The sequence below is a fragment of the Corythoichthys intestinalis genome, chromosome 7 (genome assembly GCF_030265065.1).
Source record: "Corythoichthys intestinalis isolate RoL2023-P3 chromosome 7, ASM3026506v1, whole genome shotgun sequence".
In the NCBI taxonomy this organism is placed as follows: Eukaryota; Metazoa; Chordata; class Actinopteri; order Syngnathiformes; family Syngnathidae; genus Corythoichthys; species Corythoichthys intestinalis.
This window is the reverse complement of record NC_080401.1, coordinates 24,674,522-24,692,155: the sequence shown is the minus strand read 5'-3', so window position 1 is coordinate 24,692,155 and position 17,634 is coordinate 24,674,522. Positions and strand designations below refer to the sequence as shown.

Sequence of the window (17,634 nt, the reverse complement as noted above, 5' to 3'; positions counted from 1 at the left end):
ATGATAACAAGAACGGTGAGCAAAAATCCCAGAACCACACAGGGGGACCTAGTGAATGACCTACAGAGAGCTGGGACTACAGTAACAAAGGCTACTATCAGTAACACAATGCGCTGGCCAGGGAGTCAAATCCTGCACTGCCAGACATGTCCCCCTGCTGAAGCCAGTACACGTCCAGGCCCGTCTGCGGTTCGCTAGAGAGCATTTGGATGATCCAGAAGAGGACTGGGAGAATGTGTTATGGTCAGATGAAACCAAAATAGAACTTTTTGGTAGAAACACAGGTTCTCGTGTTTGGAGGAAAATGAATACTGAATTGCATCCGAAGAACACCATACACACTGTGAAGCATGGGGGTGGAAACATCATGCTTTGGGGCTTTTTTTCTGCAAAGGGACCAGGATGACTGATCTGTGTAAAGGAAAGAATGAATGGGGCCATGTATCGAGAGATTTTGAGTGAAAATCTCCTTCCATCAGCAAGGGTATTGAAGATGAGACGAGGCTGGGTCTTTCAGCATGACAGTGATCACAAACACTCCGCCAGCGCAACAAAGGAGTGGCTTCGTAAGAAGCATTTCAAGGGCCTGGAGTGGCCTAGCCAGTCTCCAGATTTCAACCCCATAGAAAATCTGTGAAGGGAGTTGAAAGTCCGTGTTGCCCAACGACAGCCCCAAAACATCACTGCTCTAGAGGAGATCTGCATTGAGGAATGGGCCAAAATACCAGCAACCGTGTGTGAAAAGCTTGTGAAGAGTTACAGAAAACGTTTGGCCTTCGTTATTGCAAACAAAGGGTACATGACAAAGTATTGAGATGAACTTTTGGTATTGACCAAATACTTATTTTCCACCATGATTTGCAAACATATTATTTGAAAATCAAACAATGTGATTTTCTGTTTTTTTTTTTTTTCCACATTCTGTCTCTCATGGTTGAGGTTTACCCATGTTGACAATTACAGGCCTCTCTAATATTTTCAAGTGGGAGAACTTGAACAATTAATGGTTGACTTAATACTTATTTGCCCCACTGTAGCTCCTCATCAGCAATAACAAACGATTAGAATTCATCAGATAGCATCCGGACATCTTCAAAATGATGGATGCTTCACAAGCAACAAATGTGTGCGCACCCTGTCATCTCTTTACTCGGCTGCGGTCTTCCTCATATGTGTGTGCTGTGTGTGGGATGGGCGGTGGGAAAATGGTCTCGCTTGCGGAAGTACAACCTGCTCTACGCTGCCTGCGCCAGAACAAAAGCATGTATCACAAAACAAAAGTCAACATTTTAAAATAAATAAATAAATTAAAAAAAACGACGAGACAGGCGTCGTAAAGTCACAATCACGTAAGTCAGGTACATCTTACTACCTGTACTTTCCACTAATGTAAAACCTCTCATTTGATATCAGAAGCAGTCAGTTACTCAGGTAAACCTGAAACCTATCAAGAACCACCGAAACGATCAAATAATAATGAATTGATGATGAAAACATGGCAATCGTGAATTTCAATGTTATTTGTTCATATCAATTATTAATATATTATAATAATATGACATAGTTTACTAAATATTGAAGTGTGTTGGGATAATAGATCATACTATGTTGAAACAATAAGATAGACACAGATTACATTAACATATAGGAAGTATATTATAAGCAGACACCATATTAGCACTACAATGTTGGAAGCTTCTATACGGGTGTACTGTATATCATCAATCAATATACAATACAAATTCGATTCTTTGGGCAAAGATACAGTATTTGCTGACGTTACAAAGTCTGCTACGAGTCGATTCAATTCAAAGGCTTTAGATCAATTTAAAACAATATTGCATATACGTTTAACACAATCAGTTCAATTTCTTCTGAAGCAATAAAAAATACTAAGCAATTTTTATGTTGACGACAATTTTGTTGCCGAGGCATTGAAGACATTTAAATAAAACCATTATTTTTTAACAAAACTGCATTCTAAAATCTGACTATATTTATCAATGTTTTGTGTTTTGATACAAATTAATTTATTGATCCAGATTGATGGATTGTCATACCTCTAACTTTTTGATGGCCATGTTAACAGTGCAAGCGCATCTCTATCGCTTAAGTAACTTTGCCTTCATTTCACTGTAAAATGCTATGACGGAGAAAACATTAATGATTAGTTTTGGTCATCCTGATGAGTTGACTAAGTTCTGTTAATTTAGGTAACGATGGACTGAAATGAAACTAGAAATACATTTAAATCCTTAAATAGTCATTTAACATTGGTGGATAAAAAGACGGCGTCATTTTAAGATCTTTCCTACTGACGTAAGATGGCAGTTTCTTTAACGACTTAAGACAGAGGATTGTAAATGTCTTCGCAGTATATGATGTCTATATACCTGAGAATGGCAATCTTATATGTTGTTTAGGCCCTTAGAAATATATATATAGCACACATCTGCTGTTTCTATGTCACATTATTCACACATACAAACGCGAACATTCCCGATGGTCCTGTATGAGATCAGAGTCTCGGCAGTCCCTCGACTGTCACTCAAGAGCAGTTACCTGATGGGGGCGGGGCTGTGACAACTCTCAAATCTGGCAAGTCAAATGTTTTTATTTGCAGGCAAAGCGAGTCCCAGTGTGTGTGTTTGGGTTTGTGTACCATATGCAGTGCGCCAAGGAGGGCTCTCTGGAACATATTGGTGCTTGTACATAGTGGTTAATAATAGTAGCAAACGCACACAGCGATGGCAGCTCTGATGTGTGTGACAGTTTTTTCAGCCGCACACGCCAAGACACCTGCACGCACGAGCACACACACACCCCATTGCACACCCCCACACACAGACCTTCTCTGCCACCCAGCTCTCTGTATTTGTTGAGTTCTCAATTCTATCACAAATTCTGAAAAACAGCTACTTCCCACCAACACCCCCTCCCCTTACCCTATGCTTCATTTTGGGGCACGTGCACACAAAATATATAGGTGAGTCAAACTCAGCCACCCACACACCAGAACATGTACACTGATACAAATGTACATGCTTAACCCTCCCATCCATAAAAGTGCGAAGTCCTTGAAGCAGGCAGAAATTCACATATATCATACACCCAAATGCACACACAATACACTGTTACTCCCCCTCTGTCATAGAACATTGTTGCTTTTGCTTGTATGTCTGTGACAATGCTTGTGTTGTGCTGCAGTGACAGATTTATGGTTTGTTAAGGTGGGGGGGCAGCTTGGTTGGCTCCCCATGGCGAGGTCTTAGCAAGAGTAGAAGCAGCAGACACCCAACCTGTCTTCGGGATCAGTTTATTTGGGCTGGCACAGGGAGAGACTGAGTGAGAGATGGCTGGGACATCTCTCATCGGCAACAAAAAGGAGACAGGCCTTGGACTCGGTGGCCAAGCTTGGCAGACATGGCAAGATAAAGAAAGGCGAGCGAGGCCGAAGCATAGACAGTCACTAGGATTAGTCACTGGGCTTGGCGGCAGCTGAAAGAGAGGTTAGACGAGCTGTGACACAGACTGTATAAAGGACTCCACCAGCCTGCACCTTTAGGAGCCAGGATAGTCAAGAGCGAGGGGCAGACGGACAGACACACAGACAGAGTGCGAACCCGGCGCTGGGCTGCCGCGTGGTGTTTTGGTGTGGTTCACTCCATATGGTGCTCTGCTCTGTTGCTGCTCCCTGTCTAAATCCATATGCTGGCGGTAGAAAAGGTGCCCCCCACACCCGTCGCTTCCCCTCCCGCCTTACATGAAGAGCACAGAGACCCTCCCTTCCTCCTCCTCTAAGCCACAAGGGAGGTGTTGGGAGGTAAAGCCCCGAAGGCTTGTACTCCCCACCACCCCCCTTACCTCTTAACCCCTCTGAGCTGCTTAGCCCATTGTCGCTACAATCTGCCACCACCGTAGCTTCTGCACAGTGTTCTCTCTTTTTCTTTTTCTTTCTTCATCCTTTCATCTCCCTTTGGCACCCCATAATCGATGAACTTATTAACTGCTAATTATTCAAGCTGTGGACTGAGGATCCCTGCCTGTCTGTGGAGAAAGGGACCATTACCACTTTGTTTAGCCACGTGAAGTCGTTGATATGGCCCATTCATTTGGATTAACTGCATTTAGAATTCACTGTTTAGTACTTGTCTGATTGTTATCAGAAGTGATTAACATTAATCCTCATTTTGTTCAGCCACTTCATAGTGCCCAAGAGAGTTTTATGATAAAATACTGGTGATTATTTGTATTTTCTTTTTGATATGTGTTTCTCTAAACTGTGTGTCTGTTTCGCTCTCTCAGGAGGTGCTTCAGACGATACCAAAGTTCTGCTTTCCCTTTGACATGGAAAGGTATGATTCCTCTCTCTTTCTCCTACTTCCTCCCCCACCACATCTCGGTTTCAAACCACTTTTACTCTCCTGCACACGTGTACATAGGCAGGTTCACACAAAAACATAATTTACCTTATGATCACCTCTACGAAGTACCTCAGGATCTGTTTCGTACAACTGTATTGTAAAATGTACTTCACAAAGAGTGCACCATTAAAATGTGAATAACTCAATGGTGGCATTATTAAATGAGCATTATGTTAATTATTCTAACAATGGCTCAATCAAAATGTTAAAACACAACTCTGTATAATGAAGTGCAGTTGTACGCAACTGAACTCGGATAAGTAGGAGAAAATTGATGGATGCAAACTAAACCCATACTTTAATTTATATGTGGAAGAATTAGCCCTCTATAAGGTTAATTTTTGATGCAGTTCTTAGATTGGCACAACTTAACTGCATAAGTGGTCATAATGTTATGACTCTTAATGTTCTCCTCCCAAGCAGCACAGCCATAAAAAAATTAATTTAAAAAAATCTATATTGACATCTTCGTATTTGCATTGTAATTTATTGAATATCACAATACAATGGATGAAGGGATGATTGAGTATAGTTGACAATTTCTTGTAAACACACACAATATAATTGCTGTTTTAATACATTGCCAAAAAAGTGAACATTTATAGGCAGACATTTTCCGACACATGAAACCACTCAGGCCAGCATCCCTCCTCAAGGCAGTCGGCTTTAATTTCTGGCTTGGGAAAAGGCTACAAAACAATTCCCATTACCAAAACAGAGTGAGAGTGTGTTACAGTGTGGAATCTTTTTTTTCCACTGAAGCTGAGCTGCTGCCATCTAGTGGTATTTGGCTTCTATGGAGTTTATTTTCTGTGTTCTTTCAGAGTTTGTCTTGATACCATACTTAAGACATTTGGTGAACATGAACATTAGTTTTACTGTTTGCATAATTCTCTCGATTTAATGCGCCCATTTGTTATGAGATCATTCCTCTTGTATCATATGGTTGTCCCTCTTGCAGAGTATCCCAGAGTCACGTTGGACAAAACTTCACTTTTGTGCTGACCGATATAGATGGCAAGCAGAGGTTCGGGTTCTGTCGACTAACTCAAGGTTGCCGAGTCTGCATATGTCTACTCAGGTAATGCACTCACTCACCCCCCACTTCGAACACACACACATACACACACTGAAAAATAAAGATTTTTTTCCTCTAATTTCTGGCATTCAGATAGATATTATAATTTAATAAGACCGTCATTGTTTTGTTTTTGATAAGTTTTTCAGTTTTGCCTCTTCCTTAAATTTGGGTAATTAAGGGAAGCCAAAAGCTAGTAATATAAGATTATGACACACACATTTCACCTCAACAATTTGAGGCATATTACATTGATATCTCCTTCAAAAGTACTAATCGACATTTTACACTTTTATCTTTAAGGCTGCGTTTAAAAAGCAATTCTTGCATTCAATTCTACAGGTGTACCTATTGTTTTGGCCAGTGGAAGACGCTTTCATTGGTGTGTGTCAGCCTGTGATGCGATGTCTGATGATGACAAAATTAATGCTTATGGAAATGACTCATATTCAGCTTTTGTTGTTGTTTAAATAACATGTTAAAATGCTTTTCACTGTTCCCTAAAGCCAATGTGCAGGATTATTATTTGGTTCCTCATTAATGCAATGTATATGCTCAATTTCTTGTACATACCTGGTTTTTATATCAGCAAAAAGGCCTTAAATCCACATTTTGTTATAATATACAAAAAAATGTAATTAGTTTTGTAAACTGTACTTAAAATTGGCCATGGATTTATTCTTTTTTCTGTCCTTTTATTCATCTCATGAGATGATTTTTTTTTTTTTTTTTAAGAAGTAAGCACATATTTTTGAGAGTTTATTTCTCATCTTCAGTGTTCACACTGAGCTAAACTTTGCCAAATGAAACCGTTTATGCCCACACAAATGTACTAGTGATTTACCAACAATTATCCAAAAGTTGAGCTGTTTTTGATATTGTAAAGGTGGATTTATCCTATCACAGCAGACATAAAGGAGAACATCAAACCCAATAAAACTGCAGTTTCTGTGCATAATTACACCCCAACAGAAGCTATTATCATTTAATTCACACGTAATAGCAAATGAGACAGTGTCTTTTTTTTTTTTTTTTTTTAAATGATAATTTTAAAGACTTAATTCCCTAACCACTACTAGGAAAAACATTTTGGTGCAAATCTCAGTGGACATACTTGTGCACTTAATAATAAACTGGAAAATGTGCAAAATGAACCCATTTTTAACTTCAGCAGATAAACAGCTAAATGGCAAAAAGAACACAAAGCCTGTGTGTGTGTGTGTGTGTTTGTGTGTATTTTTGGCGGACAGTCGTGGGTTTGTCGCTGTTATGATGAGCTGCTGTGAAGAACGGTGTCCAGCCCAACACCCCCCCACACACACACCGACTCCATGTCTTTTGTTCCCCCCTCCCGTCTTTCCCTTATAGTCTCTTTCTCTCGCTCCTCGTTATTCCGCTACTGCCACTGTGCGACAGCATAGACGCTCTCAGTCCATAATTATGCATGAAGCTTTGCTGCCAATTAGCAGAGGCTTCCCTGTCCCTCTCGCTGAGTTAGACATGCTAATTCATCTGACATATGATGTATAAAATTCATTATGCATTCGCAGGACTTTTCATAGCTTGCTTCATTTTTAACAAAATGATGTATAGACGGCTTATTTTTATTTTTATATTGGTTGGTTTATGACAGTTTAAGTGAAAATATTTGAAAGGCTGAGGTTTTTTTTTTTAAACATAGGGAACTAAATTTTCTGTCAAATGTCAAGCAACACATATTTTCTCCGATTTTTATTAAATGGTTTGATTTCACAACATTCGTCCAGCATCTAAAATGTGTATAAACAACACACTTTTTTGCCTCAAATTAATAGGGTTATACTTCGTGAGCTGCAGTAGATTTTAAATTAAAGTGATGACGAGTGTTTGTGCTTCTTTGATTGTTCAAGCGCTGGGACAATAAAATTGTCACCTCTGCTAACATGAGGAAGTGCCTTAATAAGGGGGCACTTTTATTTGGGGGGAGGCGGGTTTAAGCTTGAAAAAAGCTTTCCTATCAAAAGGGTCACAGTGCCCTTTCAAGTAGCTCAAATGCAAAACAAATATTAATTGTTTGCCTTAAATGTTATTTTTCTGATTCCATAACACCATCATTATGTGACTAACTGCAATATTTTTTTGTCAGCAGTTGGAGGTCTTTTTCGATCGGGTAAAAAAAAATTGGATTCCAGCATTTTATTTTACGCCGCAGCCCGTAGGATACGATTTAGTGATGGCACTGTGCTGTTTAGTGGCCGTTTTAACGGGTTCCTCAGAGGGCGGCAAGTACCGCTTCCTCCCCTGTGTGTAACCCTTGACCCGCAAATGTAAAGGTGATATGAAATCTTCCACTGAGCTGTTTCCAAAGTGTAGGATAACTTATAATGTTGTGTGCCTGTGTGCTTAGGAAGATTTAAATCAGCAATAAAAGTCAGCACCCCACAGGTGATTGAAAACTATTACAAGGACTGAGAAGACTGTGGTATTAATCAGTCGGTTGCATATAAACAAGAAATACTGTATATTTACAAATTGAGAACTTATTAAAAAAAATATTATTATGTACAATACAGTGTTTGTGAATGGTCAATGATTTAATTGTAAGTATGAAGGGAATGTTTGCTCTCTACTTTTTGATGCATTGCTTTTTTAGCTCGAGCTAGACAGACATAGCAGGGCACTTTGAAAGGACATGTTTAAAAAGGCATGGGTTGTGGGGGGCACTATAGTGATGAATGCCTGTCTCCCTATCAGAGGATTTGCCTTGCACAAACACATCTGAGCAATGAACTGTGACGAGTAGGAGTATATCTCTGAGCGCTCTTAACTTAAACTTTGCTTTCACTGGAGAACTGAGTTGGAGAATAACCAGCACACATGATTGCATTAAGAGTTTGTATTAAGAACTCCTTTTATTAGTGATACAACTTTAATGTCTAACATTTTGGTTGGTTTCTTTTGCCAGTAATCAAGTGTTTTACTGTAAAACAATGGGTGTGTAGTTGTGTAGTGTGGCATAATGATTGCGAGTTCAGTGAGGCTTGACGGCTGCTCAGGAAGGCAGTTCTTTTTTTTCTTCTTTTCAAATGCAGACAAAACGATGGATTAATGTCCTGAAGCCAGGATTTTAAAATGGGAGTTGTGAAGGAGGCAAACGATGCAAAAGCTGCATTTGCCTCCTTAGTTGTTATATCAGAGTGAAGTTTTATTTCTGCATGGCTTAAATGTAAACTGACCTCATACGCAAACAGTTGTGCTGTATGTTGTTTGACGTGGCAGAAATAGGCTGATATGCAGTCAGCATGTGAATGAACCAAAGCGTGTTTGATTTGGTCTCCCCTGCAAGTGTGACCCGATTGCAGTAAATCTTCATGCAGATGTCAAAATATAGGCATGCTAAGAGGCTGATTGTTTTAGACTAATGGTCACTCAGCCCCTCTGATTGGTGCGCTTGGCTGCACTTACCCAGGAACCCGGCCTGTCATTGGCCCCTTGCGGATTTAGCGATATGAAAATTTGCATTCGGTTCACTTTATTGTTTTCTTGTTGTATGTTAATTCCAGTCTACAGAGCAGCCAGTGACCCATGACCTGGAAACTCTTCAGTCTCCAGTCAACTGCCAGAGCAGGACTTGGGCTCACATACTTAAAATCCACAAAAATAATATATATATTTTTTTAATACAATTGCTTTTGATAATGAACTTAAAGGGCACATTTAGTGTCCACTTTTGATTTAGAGCCCTAGTTAACCTACTTCTGTATTTTCAAATTAATTTTTAAACCCCATGCATCAAAGCACATTAATAAGCCGTTAATGGGAATTTGTGTTTATTTAATGCTAAGATGTCCTTATCTGGAATAATTATTCATGCTGTGTTCTAAAATCCATGTTAAAAAGCAATAGTGAATACAAAGTCAATATCTTGACGGAACATCATGTTTTTACAATATAGTTGTTGCATAACATTAAATCATCAGCGGCTTCGCGGCCAAAGAAAGTGTTGGCCTTCTTCCACCCAGAAAGTGACTTGGCCAAGAAAATGTCAGTTTAGTAAAGAGAGCCATGCTGTAGATGCTTTTAGCTTATGGTGGCTGTACCTAATGATACGCTTCAACATAAAAAGCAAGGCACACTGTATTAGGCTGGTTGATTAATTCATTTTTTTGTCTTTTAATTACAAAAGGTAACATTTTTCTATTGTGTGAAGGACATGAAAATTAGAGGGTGTTGGAGGGTGCAGAATGCATCTAGGAACAGCATTCTTGTAAATTATGGCATTTTACCTCACATGAAAATTTTGGCAGCTCTAAATTTTTTGTTTTTTAATTTGACAACTTTTGAGTTTTTCTTTTCCATTCTATCCTTGTTGATTAAAAGCAAATATGAAAGGAATTCATAGAGTGTAGAAGGCTGTGGGTATAAAGAATGTCATAATTAGGACCTGATGGTGTTGTTATCCACCTGCGTAGTTACGTTTTGTTGGTTCTGTTTAAATTTCTATTATACAGGGTCAGGCAAAATGATCTGACACATTTGTTGGTTTGATGAAAGCAAAATGAAGAAACGAAAAAGTGTTCTTATTTTCGAAAAATACATATAATGCAATATTTTTTATTAGGTTTTAAAAATTAAATCAGTCAAATGGGATCTATTATTATTGTGTTGTTATTAATTAATTTTTATTATTATTAATGTTATTGCTGCTGCCACATTCTATGTAGTTCTAGCAGTGCAAGGCCGGTTGGTTGATTTTCATTTCAATGCAGATCCAGTAGCTCTGAAGTTGGTAACTTAAAACAAGATTGTGGTTCGAGCTGGTACGGGATCATGTCTACCAAGATTGAAGTGCAAACAGAAAGCTCATTGTGTTGCAGTTTGTTTGTGTTGATAAACTTTTCCACAATTAAAAAAGAGGCGATGCTCACAAGTCCAATTCATGGCATCAACTGAACAAGAAACGAAAAAAAAAAAAAAAAAGGCATTATAAAGAAACAAAACAAAATGGCATTATATGTACTTCGCAAAAATAAAAACACTTTTTTGTTTCCTTACTTTATTTGGCTTTTATTAAACCTACAAATGTGTCAGATCATTTTGCCTGACCCTGTATCAAAGGCAGCTCATTCTTCCCAGTTCACTGGTCATCTTATGTACCAAAACTTGCTTTTCCCGCAATTTTCAAAATGGAAAATTCTGTAAACATGTTTCCCGATCTGATCACGTGTTCAGAAATCGGGCCTGATAATGTCAATTTTAGAGGATCGGAATCAGGTGAAAAAGAACTGGTTTTTCCAACTGGATTTATTTTTAATTTTAGAAGTGGAATGAAGCACTTCAATTTTACTTGCAATGTGTGAAACTAATCGATTGGGCTTGTGTTGTTACTGCAAATAGTGGAATTTCAAATAGTTTTTATGTGAATTTATTTGAGTGAGACAGAATATTAAAATGTAATTTGTTTGCAAAATAAATTATGTGCTGTACGACTGATGCATTTAAAATGGATTTGTATTTATTTCACTTGGTGCAAACATGCTAGGATAGCTTTGTTCAAAAAAAAAAACAAAAAAAACAATGGATTTGCTTTTTGCTTCTCTTATATATATCGGATCGGGAAATCCAGTGACTTGGACTCGAGTGCAAAAAGATGATATATTGTTGTACTCTTCTGTCACACAATGATCATTGTCAAGACGCATTTATATTATTCATTCTCTACTTGTTTATTGTAGATTATGAAATGTTTTTTTTTGGGGGGGGGGTCAAAACATTGAATACATTTGAAATATCGGCTGAGCTTGGCACCATTACACTCGCAACCCTAATAGGGCTAAATGGAAGAGAGAACTGTTAGATGGCAATACATCACTTTCTGTTCATAAGCAGACATAGTTTTTGACTTACTTAAAAAGGCTTGTTTTTATTCTTTTTGGCGGGTGGGGCAGGGTCTATTAGTATTAATATATTTTATTATATTGAATAATGTGACCTAAACTTAATTCCTTTGTTTCTAAATCCAACATTTTGGGGGGGTGTTTTTTAATTGGGAGTGCACAGTGAAGCTAATGCCTTTTAATTTAGCTAATGAAGTTGAACATCTCATACAATTTATTTGTAATATCCTGTGAAATATGTTGAATTGTTTCATTTTTTAAAATGTAGCATTATTATAATTTTTTTTTATTACAGTTATCTTCCATGGTTTGAGATCTACTACAAGCTGCTGAACACTCTTGCAGACTACCTTACAAGACATCAGGTAATCGCCTCGTTTGCTCATTTCATAACTCGGTGTTATCTGATGATGTACATGTAGTGATTGACAAATGGAAACAAGGAAAACAAAGAGGTGGTAATGAACGCACAGCCCCCTTGAATGAAAAATACATTTAAACAGCAGGATATTTTTTTCTCATTCACTGCTGTTTTGTTTGCCATCTTGGGCTCAGCTGTTCCTATGTTATGTTGATATTTCACAGACCAATCCCTCATCTGAAAATCGATTTCTGATGATTTACTGCAAAACAAATCTTTAACACATACTTGAGCAAGCATTCGTTCACCACTCGCAAAAGTCTTTTCCCCTGACTATTCCCTGCGAGATGTAGCAAAGGGAGGGAAACTGTAAAATATGCAACAAACTGGAGAAATATGCAACATGTAGCGCAGAGAAGGCTGAGGTGAAAGGAAGAGGGAGGGAGAGACGTATCACGCTGTGGGACCGCCTTCACATGTCATGTAGTTGGTGTTTCTTCCGAGAGAGTCTTGTTAAAAGGGCCCAATCAGGAACGCATGCGCCTTACGTAAGCGTTTAAAATTAACCATCTGTGATTGAAACTGACTCACTCGCATAATGTCATAAATAGGGAGTGAGGCAAGTCAAGGAGGACAGTTTTGTGTGTGAGGAAGAGAGAATTTGCTGGAAATCCTGGACGCCTTATCTGTTAGTGTGCATGATTTGGTTCCTATTTACCCCATTGTCCGTTCCAGGCGAGAGGGAGTTGTTGACAGACAAGGGAAGACAGAAGAGCGATGAGGGTTTACGGCGAGGGCTAAATGAACTGTTTCCTCAGGCCTTGTTGCTGACCATGCGTGTGAGCATTGAGCCTCTCATGACAGGAGGCTGTTCGATTGCACACACCCGTACACCCACTTCCCTTGACCCCCACCTCCGCACTTAATATATATTGCCTTGCTTGTGCAGTCACGTACAGTACATACATGAACACAAACCCAAACCCAAAGAAGCAGCGGCTTGCAGCCAGTACCTAAGTAAGGTCCACTGAGATGAAATACACATAAAACAAAGAAGAATCCCAGTGTTCACAGAAGTTAGTTTAACTACAAATGGCAACGTGTTGTCCCCTTCTGATCTCCAAAAAGAGGCCCAGCAGTAAATAGCAGTCTTGTCATGGAGCTCATAAATGCTGCTGGAATCATTCCTGAGCCTGTTCTGTGGTCAAGTGAGCTCTCTGAAGGTTTCTTTAAAACCCTTGTCATTGGCGTGTGGATCGGTGGGTGGAGGGGGGAACCCCTTGCTTAATTACTGACAGCCTCCTTTTGCCTGTTAGTCAGCAATGCTGGATAATGGGCGTCTGCAGCCTGAAAGCCACCCTCTTTTAACTTCACCCACGCTTATCAAGCATACACTGTTGGGAGAAAAGTATTTGGCAATTGTGCTTACATAAATATAGTAGAAACTATGGTGTTGGTTGTGTTTGCTGCTTGTCATCAGTCAGCAATAGCACAAGGCTCCTTCGTTGTCATTGAGCTTTTATCAAAATAAAACCTTATTGTGGTGATAACAATAATTAAATTTTATTTACATATGTCTGTTTTCATCCTGATACAGTTGTGGTCAAAAGTTTACATACATTTGCAAAGACATAATGTCATGGCTCTCTTGAATTTATTATATTAATATTTATAGGACTATGATTATTTTAGGAGCCGATTAATCGATGAGCTAGTTAGTTTTAATAATCGAGTAATCGAATAAGGAACATAAAAAATTTAAATACCTGTGCTGAGACTCAAACGCTTAAAAAAAATAAAAAAATAAAAAAATGAGGATCTAAGTACAACAATTGGCTAACTTACATAGCAAAAGTCCGCTAGCTTAAATGCTATAAAATGGTAACATTTTTTTTTTACAATGCTCTTAAAAAATGGTTCAAACACATATTTCCACAAAAAAAGCTAAATATACCTATAAACTAAATTACGAATGCATTAAAACAACATTAGCTCAGACAAAAACTTAGCTTATGTTGGTCTTAACAGGGAGCAGCTGGATTCAGGCATGTGAAATGAGTTATGTCATATTCACTGTCGCCACTAGAGGGCAATTTATCCACCCAAATCAATAAAACTAAATGCAAACAATTTCAAAACAAACCATTAGAATGCCACTTTAATTAAACGAACACTCGAAGCAGAAATATTTAATTTGAATCTTTTTTTCTAATCGAATTACTCAATCGATTAATTGTTGCAGCTCTAATTATTTATTATATTGAGTTATTTCTAAAACTCAAAATTTTCTCTGATAGAGTATTTGGAAAAGATATTTATTTGTCACAAAAAACATTTAATCACTAAAACTATCAGCTTGAAGGTTTAGTCTTGTCTGTTGTTAGGTGTTTCTAGGTTCCTAGGTGTGGCTACCAAACGAGCCTGTTTGAAGTGAAAATGGCACAGGGAGATGTAACCAAGTATTTACATTGCTGAATATATGTTTTTGACCCATCAAGTAAACAATTTCCATTCATCTGTTTGCTTCTCCCACAGAATAATGACTTGAATGACATGCTGAACTCCCTATATGATCTTCCTGTGCCAAAGCCCTTCACGCCAGTCAATCTGAGTGTGGTAAGAAAAAATATATCCAATATAGCTTCTACCTGCCCTAAGCATTGTGAGACAGATAGATTTACACTAAAAAAATGTGGTTTACTGCTAAACAGTGATGAAACTGTTTCAAAACTTTTGACTTATCTCTTCCAATAATCATCCCAGATCATACAAACATAATTTTTAATTTACTATGTACAGTTCCAATTGTAGAAATCTGCCATTGGGTTAGTCAGAGAACACACATCAACACAGATATTTTAGAATGATCAAAACACTAGGGATGTCCCGATTGCATATTTTCGCACCTGAGTCCGAGTCACCTGATTTAGAGAATCTGCCAATGCCGAGTCCCGATCTGATACCGTTTTTTTTTTTTTTTTTAAACGAAAGTTTTAAACATGTTATTGTCCGACTGTGCCTTCATTAAATGAATTATTTCTAAACAAGAATAATGTAGAAAAATGCTTGTCTCTGTGAAATGCTTCATTGAGTGAGTCCACCCAAATTCGATCACGTTGCTGAGAACAGCCTCTTACTTACACAATGAGTTGCCACAGCACACTACGGTTAGTGTGTACCAAGCTAAACGATGATTGACAGATTTGTTCCTTTGATTGTGGAGCTACCAAGCTTCAGATCCTCTGAAAAACGGCAGGATCGGCCAGATTTCTGATCATGTGATCGGATCGGGACATCCCTACTATAGACTGTTGCACCTATAGCCCTCGAATGAGCACATCTTTATCAAGCTTTTGCAACCGCATCCCATCACTTAACCAAATTTTCAATTCTGCCATCACATTTCGGATAGTCGAAAAATGAGCTGATGCCCAGATTCATTTTAATTTTCAGTCATATACGAAATGTTCGGAATGCTGTTACAAACTGCAAATTTTATTGAAAGGACCAGTACGGTGATATTATTTGTATTTATTTTTAATTTGCACATATTTTAAACACATCAAGACGGAAGTGAATGATTGTAATTTAAGAGCATTTACTTGTTGGTGTGGTACACTGCATTTCACATCAAATCAGATCAAATAGTTGATTCAGTATTCACCAATTATTCAAAATACAAAGTAATTGGTTATTATAAAAAAAAAAAAAAGAATCATTTTTAGCAGCCATAATTTCATTAGAAGTCGCTCCCCCATAATCAGCTAGCTCTGGGAAACTGGGTTGTAGGCACATTGGCCAGTGAGCACCAAAGTTTAAATGTCAGCACAAATGGAAACTGATACCTCAAATCTGAAACACTTTTTTTTCAAATTTTGGTATATAATTTATGAATGTATTAGTACGATTATTATTGTTCCGATTGCTAGGTTTCGATGCGCAGTAAATATAAACAATGATTTCCTTTACAAAAACACATACATTGAGTTCAAGATATGCAGATTTTTTGTATTTTTTGCACTATTTGGTTCATCGGATTATAAGGCGCACAGTGCGCTGCGTACAACCATTGAACGGGTTTATTTTCGTACATAAGGCGTGCATTATTATAAGGCGGATTAGTGCATCAGTGTACTGCTTTTGTCATGTGTTCTTTATCTATTATCATTGCAATTATTGCATTTAGAAATCTATAATGTGCTTTATCGTTTTATGCATAGGATTGATGAATGATGACTATACAGTATGTCTTGATCACTTTACTTGAGCAGTATGATAAAGCTTTGCTCCAATAAAATAGATTTGAGGTCATTAAGCACAACCATAATTCATACATAAGTCACGCTGTCAATTCTGGGGAAAAATAAAGGACTTCAAGTGACATTTATAGTCCGAAAAAATACGGCAAATTGAGCTGGCAGGTAACTGTAGTCATCTGTTGCACCAACAAGGTGATAACAGTTGGCTGAAGTCTTATACTGTACAGCAGAGGCGCAAAGACGGGCAATGACAAAATACATCATGGGGGAATAAAGTTGAGGAGGATGAGAACTAAAAAGAAACTGACATTAAAAAAAGAACATGAGTGAAATATGGCATGAAGACAATCAGGAAAAAAAAGGACAGAAATTTGACTGGCAAACAATGAAAATGGAGGACAGGCACGGTAACGTAGTTAGAAAATGAAGAACAGGAGGAGATTAAGAAGTGCACGTTTGCAGCAGAAAGACACAAAAGGCCCTAGCCGGATACTCTATTCTGAAACAACAAGTACCGCTGCCAGGTTTTGGTGAGATAAACATGACCAGTTTCAAAATAGACAGGTCCTTTCACCACTCGTCATGTCTCCTCCTTATCAAAGATTGGAATGGTTTTCACAAGACCAGCTCTTAAAAATCAGTGTTTATGTCCACTCTTGACATAATCTCCCTTACTGTTTTTCCCACCTCATACATTAACACAATTCTTAAACAGGTGGAATTAACGTAATGGTTTTCAGTGAGCGTTTCATGCACTATTGTGTTTAGCTTGCTTGTACCCCATTGTACTGTTTTTAATAGCATCTAGCACATTCATTGTTTTTAGCCTTTGTTCTTTGGGACCGCTCCTCCTTTTTTAGCCAATTAAACAAGCACCCTCAAGGATATGCATCTAATTATAAAGATACTAGTAGATTAAAAAAAATAATGACACTAAAGTGAAACAATCACGATAACTACTAGTCTTATATTTAGTCTTCGTTTCAGCGCGACAAAAATCTTTTCTTACGAATCTCAGGGTGTCATAGGGAAAGACACCACTGGAACAGAGGTGATGGATTCATCTTTTTGTCTAGAGAAGCCACTTGTTTGATAATTAATCGATGAAGCGAGTTATTCCCTAAAAGTGTTTTTGATATACAGTATATACAGTATATCATCCAGCCAAGAAAAGGAACCCTTGTCCCCTTTCATGTGTGAACCCTGTTTTGCTCTTTTCTCTCTCTCTCATTGTGCAAGAATGAGCAGTTGTATATTGCCACTGGGCAAGTACTGAGAGATCAGCGAAGCAAGGAACCGGTGAGTGAATGGCAGAAAGGGAGGCGGAGGAGATGGAAAGGGGGCTGCTGTGAAATGTGAAACCGCAGCTGTACTAACCACTTGGGAGCTACAGCTTTCCAATCTGGCCAAATAAGCCGCACTATCTTTTTAAACATAACAAAAACAAACTATCCTGGGCCTTGGTGTGTGCTGCTTCTTCTCTGGAAAACAATCAAACTTTGTGAATGATTAATGCCTTTCCACATTGCCATACTCTCACCATGAATATCAAAAGTTGTTTTTTCTTTTTAACATTTTATGTTTAAAGCAAAGGCAATTGTGCTCTAAAAATCTCCTTGATGCCTTTCCAGTTAAC

The 17,634-nt window shown here is 38.2% G+C and overlaps 1 protein-coding gene across 2 annotated transcripts in view; it reads left to right on the top strand.

The window, feature by feature from the left end:
• Positions 1-17,634, top strand: part of dennd1b (DENN/MADD domain containing 1B) — a 252,123-nt gene that overhangs the window by 69,824 nt on the left and 164,665 nt on the right. The window contains exons 4-8 of one of the 2 annotated variants that reach the window (XM_057840682.1): positions 4,306-4,355; positions 5,386-5,505; positions 11,674-11,743; positions 14,275-14,355; positions 17,238-17,297. In XM_057840682.1, coding sequence (XP_057696665.1) covers positions 4,306-4,355; positions 5,386-5,505; positions 11,674-11,743; positions 14,275-14,355; positions 17,238-17,297 — 381 coding nt within the window. The remainder of the gene's footprint in view (positions 1-4,305; positions 4,356-5,385; positions 5,506-11,673; positions 11,744-14,274; positions 14,356-17,237; positions 17,298-17,634) is intronic. The other variant, XM_057840683.1, reaches the window with a different exon arrangement.